The following is a 13,152-nucleotide window of genomic DNA, read 5'->3' as shown; positions in this document are numbered from 1 at the left end:
CCACCAATGTCAGTGGGACCTCTTACCCGCATCCCTTAAGGGAGGGCTTCGGATAGCCAGAGCCAGAGGATTCCCAGGTATGGATATCATATATATACTCAGCAAGGACTAGTATCAATTATTAGCACTCACAATAATACATCATAAAAATATATTTGTTATAAGGAAAGGGAATCAAGTATGGACTGCAAGCTTTTGTTCTGTTGTCCTTATTTAACTACCTGTACTGTCTGGAGTGATATTAAATCACACTTACTAGAAAGCGGCCCTTCGAATAAAACCAATCCATAAAAATATCCTCTTGCAAAAAAACACACAAAATGGCCTAAATAATTAGTAATTTTCAGTTCTTATGGTATGTGAGAGAGATGTTTTGTTATAACATAACTTGTACACCTATGTATACAATAAGAGATATTTGGTATTACTTAAATCTTTGTCTAAACAATGCTTTAATAGCAATAATACTGTCAATCATAATGAAAGCAACAACACTAATATTATTACACCATTGTACAGCTCTGTGGGATATGATGGCGCTATATAAAAAAAATAATAATATCAAAATGTCAATCATAATAAAAGCAACGCCATTCATTTTTTTTTTTAATAAAACAAGCAAACTGTCCATGCACTAAACATAAAGGTATCAGGAGCAAAGTACAAATACAGCTCCATTGAAGTCTATTAATGGCTGCAGTGAAATTAAGGATCTATTAGCTCATACACAATAGAACGAATATATAAATATTGACTGTGCAAAGGTGCATGGAAAATAGGATTAAGCTTTTGTTTTCCGTTAAATTGTAGTCTCTTTCTTTCTTTCTTTCTGTAGATTTGTCTGGCAGGAATAATGTCTAGACATGGAAAGGATTTCTCATGTGAGCTCCTGCAATATGCTTTTTTTATAGCATTTGCATAAAAACTGTGCTTTTAAAGACCTGAACTTGTGTTACGAGACTTTGTCCCTGCTATCTTAGAAACATGTTTTTGGGGTTTATATTGATATAATTTGGATGCTTCTAGTGTTAAACCTGACATCAATAAAGTTCACACTATTTTTGTATTCTTTAATTAGAAAATCCGCTGACATGTCTGATATAGATCTTTATCTGTAAGACACTAGCAATCTTTGATTGTAAAAATGAACTTTAGGTCACACTCACATAGTTTGAGGCAAGATCTGGGTGCAGGTAATCAATCCCTAGAATAGAAAGGCACTTTTTACACATTAAAAGATACACAAAGACATATCCGTGATGAATGGTATAAATGGTATAAAACTGGGATTAAAAAACTCTTTTATTTACACACTTACATGTTTAGAAACTATACATATCTAGTATAAATACTATATGTACAGGCAGGGCCGGCCCAAGGCAAAATGCCGCCTGGGGCGAATTTTAAAATGCCACCCCCCCCCTTATCTACCCTTCCTCTCCCTCCGCCCCCCCCCATTATCTACCCTTCCTCTCCCTCCTTACCCCCCCCCCCCCTTGTACTTACCTTTCAGCAGTCCTGCGGCTAGTCTCCCTGTTCGGTCTCGGTGCCGGCTTGTAATGCTGAGCGCCGGAAATCTTCCGGCACTCAGCATTACAACCCGGCACCGAGACCGAACAGGGAGACTCGCCGCAGAGGAGAGAGAGAGGGGCGCCGAGCGGGTACTGACAGCTTGGTAAGCGAAAACCACTCGGCGCCCCTTTCTCTCTTTCGCTTTTCAAAAAAAAAAAAAAGGGCTTGGGGCGGCAAAGTGCCGCCCCTTCAAAAGTGCCGCCTGGAGCGGTTGCCCCACTTGGCTCCATTGTCGGGCCGGCCCTGTGTACAGGGGCGGGCTGGGCCGGGGGGCAGGGGGGCAATTGCCCCCCAGGCCGCCCGAAATCTAATCTAAACGGCCGCTGGGTGCTGATGCCGCCGGCCGGCGCTACTTTAATACTTTTTTTTAAAATGTAATATGGCAAGCCGGATCGGCTATTAAATGAAAAAAAAATAGTATTAAAGCAGCGCCGGCCGGCGGCATCAGCACCCAGCGGCCGTATGCGATGGCCGCCAAGTGATGGGAGCAGCGTGAGGGGTGAAAGCTCCGCCCCCTCGCACTCACCTTTCACCCCTCACGCTGCTCCCATCACTATGCGGCCATCAGATTGTTGGAAATCGAATCTAAACGGCCGCTGGGTGCTGATGCTGCCGGCCGGAGCTACTTTAATACTTTATTTATTTATTTTTAATATGGCAAGCCGATCCGGCATATTAAATAAATAAAAAAAAGGATTAAAGTAGCTCCAGGCCAGCCCTCCCCTGTATATGTATATATACATGTATATCAAACCTATATTCAAAATTAAGCCCTTAGAGCCATGGAAAAAATGATAAGTTTTAAAGATGTTCAGTGAAATAATTACCATCATCCATAATTGCTATAGTGACTCCGTTCCCTGTATATCCCAGCTCCCAAGCTTCAGCTACATTCAAATCAAGTCCTGGAGTCCCATCTGCTTGGCCTGTATTGATCTAAAATGAGATTTTTAGAAAAAAAATAATCACACTCTTTTGTCAAGAAAGGTCAGTATCTATATTAATGAGGTCTACGCAAAAATGCATGCAAAAATATGTCTGCTTTTAATATGTCCTTATAGAAGCAGGTAAATATATACATTATTTCTCTATGTCCTCACACTTTTCTGTAATGGCCAAGGGCAGAGACTGACTAATATACTGTAGGCATTATCCTACACCACTGGATACAGTCAAACTTTGTCATTCTTAAGTCAATATACTATACATATATATATATATATATATATATATATATATACACACCGGTATATATGACCTGCTGATTGGAGGGGTAATAAGACCAACTTACCCACGTATCGTTATTATATACTAATTCGATAATACTATTTTTGTAACAAAATATATACTTCATGTCGGATTTCTAGATCATAACTTCCAGTTAGCTTGGTAGGCTTCATATGATAAGATATGTAATTTAATGAATGTTATAAATGATTGGTTTTCAATGCAGTATCTGTGCTTTGCACTACCATAAAACAAATCCAGAATATGGTTCTCGCTGTTCGCAAAAAATCCGTTTACTTACCAGATACCACTGTTTTGTAAATAATGGATCGTTCATGTTTATATCAATATCATTGATTTCTCTGTATCCTCGTTTTTTTCTATCAAATCCCTCTTGTTGAATAACATTCTTTACCTAAAATTAAAAAGGAGATGCTTTCCTGTAATGCATACAGTATATAAAATCTTAGGGTGTGCATGCTCATGATCAGTTTCAAGTGATACCTACCTTTTTTTTTTAAAACTTTACCCCATTGCTCAACTATTGATTATATTTATTTACAGAGCATTAGTGCAACAAGTACTAAAAAGACTTGTAAATATTATGGAGTGAACAGAAAGGACATAAATAAATAAGTATAAATGTTGTGGGTTCTACGTTTTCAATTTAGAAATGTAAAAAAAAAATTAAAATGTTTTCCCACTAATCCAAGGCACACAGCAGTACTGGGTTTGTAGACATTTCAGGATTAGAACTGGGGTATATTAATCAAAATGACTTTGTTAATATTTAATCTGTGATGTGTTGATGTCAGGGATATCATTAAAACCTTCACTGTTGTGTAGCCAGAACAAACACAACACAGAGAGAACAATTTCATGTGTTATTAGATCCCAAATAGAAATACAAAAAAAAATAAAATACTGATTTACACTGCAAATAAAAAGGGCAATTTGCAGAATTCATGAAGCCCTAGGGTCAGCAAATTATAACTAAACTGGTTTAAAATGTAGTACCACACTATGGTTTAACCATAGTATAATGTTTCATACGAGTCATATCTGTCAGGTAAAGTGGTAAAATGTGGGATTACACAATGAACGATAAATATAAAGGTCTATAACCCCATTCCGGGGGCTCAATGATCTAAGAACAGGTCCCAGTGACATTACAGCGTAGAGAAAACTAAAGGGAACTACCACTATTACAGATTTTAAACCAATTCCTTTATCACCACTACTTATAGGTTGTGCATTTTTTTTCCAATGAGTATAATTGTTCTTCAGATATATGATTAAAAAGATTATTTAAAAGATCCCCTTCCTGGAAGCAGATATCCTTGGCAGGATCTGGTACAGCCAACATGGTCTAATCATTTCATTTGTAAAGTCATCTCACTTCTCCTTACCCATCCTTACAAAAGACCTGTGCCCTACCATTTGTGTAATTGGACTTTAACCCCCCACCATCCCAATGGTCACCAGATGGGAATGAGGGCCATAGGTTGGCTCTATGCTCCTTTTTCTGCTTTGACCCTTTTAAAACCCCACCAGATGTAAGATGAAGGCATGATGGGAGCACATGATAGGCCCATACCTCCAACTGAGTAGAGATGGGGGTTGGCAGTGTAAAATTGCTCCATACCCCCCAGACTTATTACTTACTACCAGCTACACAAGGGTTAGGGGGGAGGGGTAGGTGGCTTGCACTTCAATTTGCACTCCTCTAAGGATGCAAGGTGAAATTTGCATGCCAGATGTTTTAGATAACATTTCCAACTCTTAATTGACTTGTGTGTTAATGAATCTGCCAAGATGTTTGCTTTTTTAATATATATATCCAATCAACTCAACTCCAGTCGAGTGTATGCTAGTCAAGTGTTAATTTATGCAAGTAGAAATGTGAGTTTAAGCAAGTTGGCTTCTTTTTAGGCCTCTCTGTTCTATGGTCGGGATATTTTATGAACTCTATTTAAAAATATTATAGTTTTTTGCCATTTTAAGTGTACTTTCATAAAACCACAGTTATTTTGGATTAGGTAAAATGTAAAGAGCTAAAATCGAAACCCTCAATTCTTCAGATAGGAAAAATGTGAGTATTATATACATTAGATTGTGCACCAAAATAAAAAAAAAATCTAAATGGATGATGTTTTCTCCCCTGTATAAAAAAGGTGAAATTAGATCCTATAAAACTGCCTGTGAAAACAGAATATAGACATTAAGGTGTCCTTTGATAAGGTCTGCCCAATAAGATTCAAATTAGGCACTAGTTCAGGGGAAAAAATCTATAATCTAAACAATGAAAAAGACGTTTAAAACAAAACAGACACACAGAAAAATAAAAAATATATTGATTTGTAATACACTTCCACTTACGCATGGACTTTAAAGTGCCCGGGATGATGTTACAGCAGTAGAACATTGAAGCAAAACAAATTAACTGAATAATCAATTGACTTTGCACAAAAAAAAAAGTACTCAAGCAAAGAAAATGAACCTCTGCTTTCAAATCTATATTACGCCAGTAATACCTTATTACTGCAAGCATGGGGTTGATGATATCTACCGCTCTTGTAGCTACAAGGATCTATTTAAAATATAGATTTTCTATAGATTTTTCCAACATTTTGCCTTTATTCCAGAGTGCAGTGGGCAGAAGCCATATAGCGTTACATAATTTAAACATAGAATAGAGGGGGAAAACCTTTTATGCTTCACTAAGATTAAAAATTATATAAAGTCCCAGAAATAACCATTTCATTAGACACACTCTTAATGTAAACTGAACAAGTACAATAGGTTTCCTGTGGCTTTCATTTACCAATGAAAATGCTCAGCGGCAAAGTTTTATTTAGAGGTCTATTGGACAAAAAGACTTTGTTTGCACCCTGCAGCCTTGTGTCAGTGATTAACTATACTGTTCTTTATTATTTACAGTATGATGAAATGCAACAAAGGAAAGCAAATGTACAGTATTTAATGAGGAAAGTATCCTTAGCTATTCTATCCTAGAGATATCTCTGTCAAGCAAAGCAAAGATCACCAACCTTTATGTTACAATGAAGAGCCAACCCATGTGTGCTTCTGCTGCACGACAAGTTGGACATCTATAATCTATAGTTAAATCAGTGATACTTAATGCTGGAGAAGCTTGCCAGTGTTGGCCCTTCATAATGAATAGTAAAGCTAGAGTAAAAATCACAACTACAATGTTGTTTAGTAAATAAACCACTCATGACAGCTTTTGGTTAACTTGAATGGGAGTGATTGATCACCATTTAGTGACCAATTCTTTGGATTACACGAGTCATGCTGGCATTGAGTCTCCAATAACGTCAATTAACGTCAATTAAGCACTGATACTCCATTTTTATGGAACTGGACAGTTTCAAAGATAGTAAGAAACATCAAAACGTTTCACACGCAAGAAGGGCCAAGTGGGTCCTTTAAGCAGCTCAGGGTTACTCTCGGGAAACGTTAGCCATAAATGAATAGCTTGTAGACTTAATAAACTAAAAGAGGAACCATGGTGTCCATATTAACTATTAGGTTTACCAACTCTCATTCCTGACATCAAGATATTCTTATAAGCTTTTCTATTTCACTATAGTATGCAATATTCTGCCTTCTAACCTTACTTTCTATTCTATTTAAAGAGAAGCTGTCAAATCTGAAAAAAGAATTGAATCCAGTATTGAAAGAAGACTACCTGTCTTACTATTACTTGTATTTACTAATCCAGTTTTGCCTTATTCCGATTAATACTTTCCACCTCTGGCAAAATATCTGCCTCCACCAAATGCAAAATGTCTTTCTCTTGACCCGCTTTGAAATCTCACAGTCCTTTTGATAACATTCCGCTTCTATTTTCAGCACACCTAGAATGTGTAATGTTCCTCATCACACTTTCCATGATCATCTAGCACTAAAGAATTTTAAAGCCCCACAGTTTCTCTACAAAGCTATTATCACAAATATTTTAGGATGAGGCAGCTATTTAAGGGCATGTGGATAGATATTGTTTTAAATGATTGCTTAAGTATAAGGAAAAAAGGGTTGATATATCCATGGGTTATATGTATGCACTAAGGACAGGCTGAGGCTTTAGAACGGTAAGTGAGCTGTGTGTGACTGTGTGTGGGTATGTTACTGTGGTAACTGTGTGTGTTGATATGTTAGTGTGTTTGGGTATGATAGTGTGCTGACTGTGTGAGTCTGGGTATGTTAGTTTGTGTGTTAGTTTGTATATCCCTATGTCTTTGCTTGTTTTGTCTGTTTCTGGGTATGTTAGTGTGTGCGTTTGTTAGTGTATGTGTGTCTGGCTTGGTATGGTCGTGTGTGTCTGCTTACAGTATGTGTGTGCTTTCTGTGTATTTTAGTGTATGTGTGCTTATGTGTGTGTGTGTATATCTGGGCATGTTACTGTGTGTGCGGGTATGTTAGTGTGGGTGTCTGGTTATGTTAATGTGTCTATGTTAGTGTCTGAGTGTGTTAGTGTATGTCTCCAGCTGTGTGTGTGTGTGTGTTAATGTGTCTCATTGTGTTAGTGTTAGTTTCTGGGTAGGTCTATGTTATTGTCTGTGTGTCTGAGTATGTTAGTGTGTATCTGTTATCCATGTTAGTGTCAGTGTCTGGCTGTGTGTGTTAGTTTGTGTGTTAGTGTTTAGTGCCTGGTTATGTTAGTGTGTGTCTGAATGTATGGATTAGTGTGAATGTCTGTGTGTGTGTTAGTGTTAGCATGGGTGCCTGTATATATTATTGTGAGTGTCCAGGTGTGTGTGAATGTCTGTGTGCATGTGTGTTAGTGTGAATTTGTGTATTTTAATGTGCACATGTTAGTCTGTGTGTTGGTATGATAGTTTGTGTCTGTGTGCATGTGTGTTAGTGTCAGTGTCTTTGTGCATGTGAGTTAATGTGTCTGATTGTGTTAGTGTCAAGGCGTGTTAGTGTGTGTATGTTAGTGTCTGGTTGTGTCACTGTGAGTGCCCCTCCTGAGACCAGGTTCTGGATCTTGGGCCCTTGCACTTATCATACAGGTTCTGGATCAGCTTTGACCTGCATTGATTGTATATCAATGAAGGATAGATATTTCTGTTTGCACAGAATGTCCATTACAAGTGTGCATATACATATCATAATCAAACAGTGAAACATTTGCATTCTTTTATAGATATTTAGAGAGACGTGTCTCTTAACAGTGTTATTGATTCACAGTATCATTAAACATATTGTAGACTATGACAGTAAAATGTATCATTATACACAGACCATAAATTACTTCCACACACAAAAACATGTTTAAAGACAGACTATTGAAATAACATGCTATATTCTAATTTTTTTCTGATGTCAAGAGAGTTTGCAAGTGAATTTTGTTTCAGCTAACCACATTCACTAATGCCATCACTGACAAGTTTCTTTTACGAGGACAGCTCTGCTAGTTCTGCATCATACATAGATGCTCACTGGGGTTGGCCATGTATCATGAAGTTGGTGACCGGAAACCAAAACTTCACAAGAACCCCCTCATGATTCTACTGCTGAAGGAACAACTTTCTACTCTCTCTACTTTCTGCTAACCCCATATATCATGAGGCACCTTGCACTGAATGTATACAACTGGGGCAGTGCAGACAACTCCATGAGTTTTCAACTCTTTACTTTGCAACCAGTCACTTTCAGTGAAATATACAGGATATGACCAAAAGTATGTGGACAACTGACCATCACACCTATATGAGCTTGTTGGACGTTCCATTTCAAAATCATGGGCATTTCATCTTTGCAAGCCATTCGAGTTCCTCTACACCAGACCCATCAAACCACATCTTTATGGACCTTTCCTTTGTGCACAGGGGCACAATCTTTGTATGCTGTAGCATTAACATTACCATTTACTGGAACTAAGGGACCAAACCTTGAAAATCAGCCCAAGGCTTTATAGTATGCATGCAATTTTTCCATGTTACTTATCAGATCAACCCTGAAATATGTGGGATATTTAAACAGAAGGGAGACAGTTAACCTGGTTAGGTAACAGATTCCTTTGATTATACATCTAGCACAGGTAATTTGCTCCTTTGCAGTCCATGTGTAGCTCATGATCACGTTGCTGGCAAAAATGATTTATACATAACATTATCCCCAGTTGCAAAGGGACACGTTGTACACTAATAGACATTTGTGTTTTTTTACAGGCACCAGGAGCCAATGTTTTACCTCTTAATGTTATTAACCAATAGGACCAATTTCTATTTAATGTGTAGCAGTTGTAGATAACAAAAATCTACTTGACAACCATCTTGACTTGCTTCATCTTCTTGGAAATAGAACCATTGAAGAAACGTGGTAACCCCTTTAAACATACGTTTAATAATTATGTTTAAAAAAAGACAAAAGAAAAACAAAGAAAGCAAAAAAATCTAAAATATTTGGGACATTTAATACAAAATTAAGGAGAGCCTGTAATTTTTCATGTTGCTGCTGCATTCAGCAGATTTATCTATCTATCTATCTATCTATCTATCTATCTATCTATCTATCTATCTATCTATATATATATATATATATTCTCTATTGAGGCTCCTAAAAATAATAAAACATACTCTCTGCTAGAAAGCCACTTAAATTTCACTTCAAATTGACATATTGTATCTTAGAGTCAAACTAGGGATTGTGTATTCTCATGCACCATATCAGCAATCCTCATGAAGCGAAAGGCAAAACAAAAGGGCTGCCAACATTTGATCTCTAGTTTTGTTTTTGGGTTTTTTTTAAATCTTTTTGAGTGGACCTTATTCCTTTTGATCTTCTTGGAAACATCTTCGAAGAGAACAGTACAATAAAAATATTAAGTTCAATTTTTATCAACCTAAGTTTGTGCAGCTCTTGTACAGAAGTAGCAAATGTCAAAGTGGCCTTCAGAGTATTACACAATTTTCATATGCTGATACAACCATAATATACACTAATGTAAGCATATGATTTCATTACCCTTTGATGTAAATTTTGTTGTTTCCAGTATACTGAAGGAAAAAAAAGGAGTGCTCACTCCTCTGATATTAAAAGGGTTAACTGTCTTAGTAAAATATCATTAAAAGCCACTATTAAAGTATAATCAAGGAAGATTAAGAGGTTACGCCTCCATGTGTTTGTTTTAGCCAGACAGATACATATAATGCAAAAAATAATTGTTTGGCTACAGCATCTGGCATATTTATCATTGCATATGGCCCTTGTGTCGTTCAGCAACTAGTAAACAAAATCGATCCCAAAACGAAGAAAATGATCAATATTTCAGTCCACTTAATGTGCTCTATAAATGAGTGACATTCAGAAACTGCGGAGTAAAAAGAGTCTGATGATTAATGTGTTTAAGATGACTGAAGAAGGTATTCAGCCAAATAATCAATACTGCTTTACAAGTTGCTATGTCCCGCTCAAGTTACCATTATATATTACAATAACCCGATGAACCAACATAGAAAATGGCATATTTTAGTAACAACTATCTTCTTGAGTGCACCACTGGCTCCTCCAATCTGTTGGTTTTGCATTCAAGTGAATAGGGAGACTATTATGAGACTATTTATAATCAATGATACCGGTATATGCAGGGTCACGTTAGTAATTATAATTGAGAAAATAAAAACATGTAATTTTACCAGTCATGCATGAGGTTAGACTTTCTTCCTTACAATTTGTGAAATTATTATTATTAAGTATATTGACAAGCACAAGAGATAAAATAAACCGTTGTTACGGTGTTAGTGGCTGCTTCCATGTAACAAGAATAAAAGGTGGAAAACTGCAGCTGCATGTTTCAGGTAAAAAAAAAATATTTGGAATAGATGAAAATCTTTTTTCTTTTTAAACATTCTCAGGAAGTCAGAAATAAAAATCTGTATTTGATTCAATTTTCAGGAAAAATTCTGTAATGGAATTCCTTCCGATCACTTGGGTAAGGTGCCTTTTTTATTCTGCTTTTTTTTTAATTGATTGTGCCCTTTTGCTACCAAAGAAAGTGATTCCATCCTTCTGAGAGCCAAAGGGTACATTGAATGGACTTGGCCCCCCTGCCTGCTCCCTCACAGCGTCTCTTCTTTTGCTCCGCCCAGGAACACAGCGGAGTCACGTGATTTTATGTCACTTCCCGTGACTCCGCTGTGTTCCTGGGCGGAACAAGAGAAGAGGGCTATAAATAGAATAACATTAATATTTTAGAGCTTCTTGGAGTCAAGGATTTTTTTTTTCCCCTGATGGCAGAATTCAAAGTAGCTTAATTAGGGTTGTTTTGCCTTCTTTTGGATCAAGAATAGGAAGGTTAGGTAGAAGGGTTGAACTTGATGGACTTAGGTCTTTTTTCAACCTTATGAACTATATATGTAAGAGAGGCTGTGAGGGAGCAACACGAAGGCAGCCTTGCGGGACTGCGCAAAGAACATTTCTTATGCTGACACTTCTGATTACTCTGCAGTCCACCTTGAATAATAGTGAGTCTGGGATTCTTCTGTTATATATATATATAGTATAGTATATTTAATGTACTTTTTGTTTTGTTGTATAAATGCTTGGCTTTATGAGTTGTAACTCAATTCCAGCTGGCCTTTACAATTTAGAAGGCGCTCAAAAGTTATTAAATACAACTTAGAGTTGACCTAATTTGATGCAATATGTGTGAATGAGTGAATATGTGAGGTTGAAATGTAGTCCAACTTGTGCTAACTCGCTTCCACTGCCAACGGGCATTCAATTGCACTTAAGTAAATAGACCCAATACTTACTTTGGATCTAACTTTATCATTTGATAAATATCTTTCCCATATTTGTTTGTAGAATCCTGTTTTTTCAGCCAACATGCAAGGTCATAATTTAAACTAGACCAGTATATAATATAATGATACAGTAACAAGTGCTCAATCAGAGAGGTCTTTCCATTCCTGACATCAAAACACACGCTATGTAACGCATATAAACTTTGTTTGACCTTAACATCTTTTCGCAATGCGCTCTATTTGCTGGATTTAAACGGAAAGCTCTAAATGGCTACAAGGAAAAATGTCAAAACATAAAGTTTAAGTGCTGTCACTGCACTGCAAAGAACATTTCTTATACTGACACTTCTTTGTGGATGGTTTAAATTATGGTCTTTCTCTGACTGCTACACAAGAAATTGGTTAAAATATTGTATTTTCCAGGTGGAATATGCGCACGATTATGACTTTTTAATGAACCTTTCAGGTTTTATCATTCCCATTTGCTCCCCCTTCAGACCATATTTTAAAAGTATAACCGTCTGAGTGAAGGTTGCAGAATTAATGGGTCTTTTGGTTATTTCAACCAAGACATCTTTCTTTAAAAAAAAGACTGATCCAAGATAACAGTTGGGAAAAACTTCCATGCATATTGTTCCATATTGTTAGTTAATGTTCCATGCATATTAACTAACTGCAAAGAGAATGAAATAATAGAATGAAATACAGAAAAGACCTAGCCATGGGGTAAATGCTTATTTTTTACTCTATACACTGTGGTTTAGTAACAAATTAAAGAGAAAAACATGCTTTGGTAATGGTCTGATATGTTTGCATCAGAGCAGCCCAAGGTGACATGTTTCCCCTTCACCTCCCATGGCTAGCCCCGTCGATCATGTGGCTAACAACACTGCTGGTTGGCCTCACCCTCATGACTTGCTATCATTCTCATAATAGCCATGTCCTTTATGATTAATCATGAAATCAGTCAGTTAAAAAGTCCAGTAAACTCCCAGTTCAGTGAATACATCTCAAGTCTTATTTACGGTAAGTTTACTTATTTGTTTAGTTAAAACTGATTTTTACTGACAGTCAAGAAAATTACTGGCAATCAGCAATCCAGTTCCTGCAAAACACAGCAGAAAACTAATCAAAACTAACACTAGTGTATCTGCTCGATTATAAGACAAGTTTTTCTTTTCAGAAAAAATCATCTACCTTGTCTATAATCAAGGTTCTTTTATTCAGACCTCCGATCTACGGCACAACCGCACAGCTATCAAAGCCTGAGGGCTTGTCACCCTCACACTCTCTCAGATTCTCACTCACTCTGTCACACTCACTCATGGTCATTCCCTCTCACACTCTGTCTCAATGTCTCCTTATGGATGTGTAAGTGTTTTCGTCTGAGCATGGATGTTTAAGTGTGTGTGAGCATGTAGGTGTAAGTGTGTGTGAGCATGAATGTGTAAATGTTTGATTGTGAGCATATATATGTATGTGCAAGTGCGTGTGAGAGGGAGTATGTGTCAACATGAGTGTGTAGGGTGTAAGTGTGTGCCTTAGTAAGTATATGTGTGTGTGCATGTGTGTTAGT

At 37.0% G+C, this 13,152-nt stretch overlaps 1 protein-coding gene across 1 annotated transcript in view; it reads right to left on the bottom strand.

Moving 5' to 3' along the window:
• Nucleotides 1-13,152, bottom strand: part of LOC149303228 (neuroendocrine convertase 2) — a 63,013-nt gene that overhangs the window by 23,498 nt on the left and 26,363 nt on the right. The window contains exons 3-5 of the mRNA XM_089481388.1: nt 3,101-3,214; nt 2,400-2,508; nt 1,167-1,204 (exon numbers count right to left, since the gene is read on the bottom strand). Of these exons, the coding sequence (XP_089337514.1) occupies nt 1,167-1,204; nt 2,400-2,508; nt 3,101-3,214 (261 nt within the window). The remainder of the gene's footprint in view (nt 1-1,166; nt 1,205-2,399; nt 2,509-3,100; nt 3,215-13,152) is intronic.

This window comes from Sceloporus occidentalis, unplaced genomic scaffold (assembly GCF_023333645.1).
Source record: "Sceloporus occidentalis isolate IW3139 unplaced genomic scaffold, rSceOcc1.0.p SCAF_15, whole genome shotgun sequence".
Classification (NCBI taxonomy): Eukaryota; Metazoa; Chordata; class Lepidosauria; order Squamata; family Phrynosomatidae; genus Sceloporus; species Sceloporus occidentalis.
Note: the sequence above shows the minus strand (reverse complement) of the source record. Positions and strands in the feature narration are given on the sequence as shown.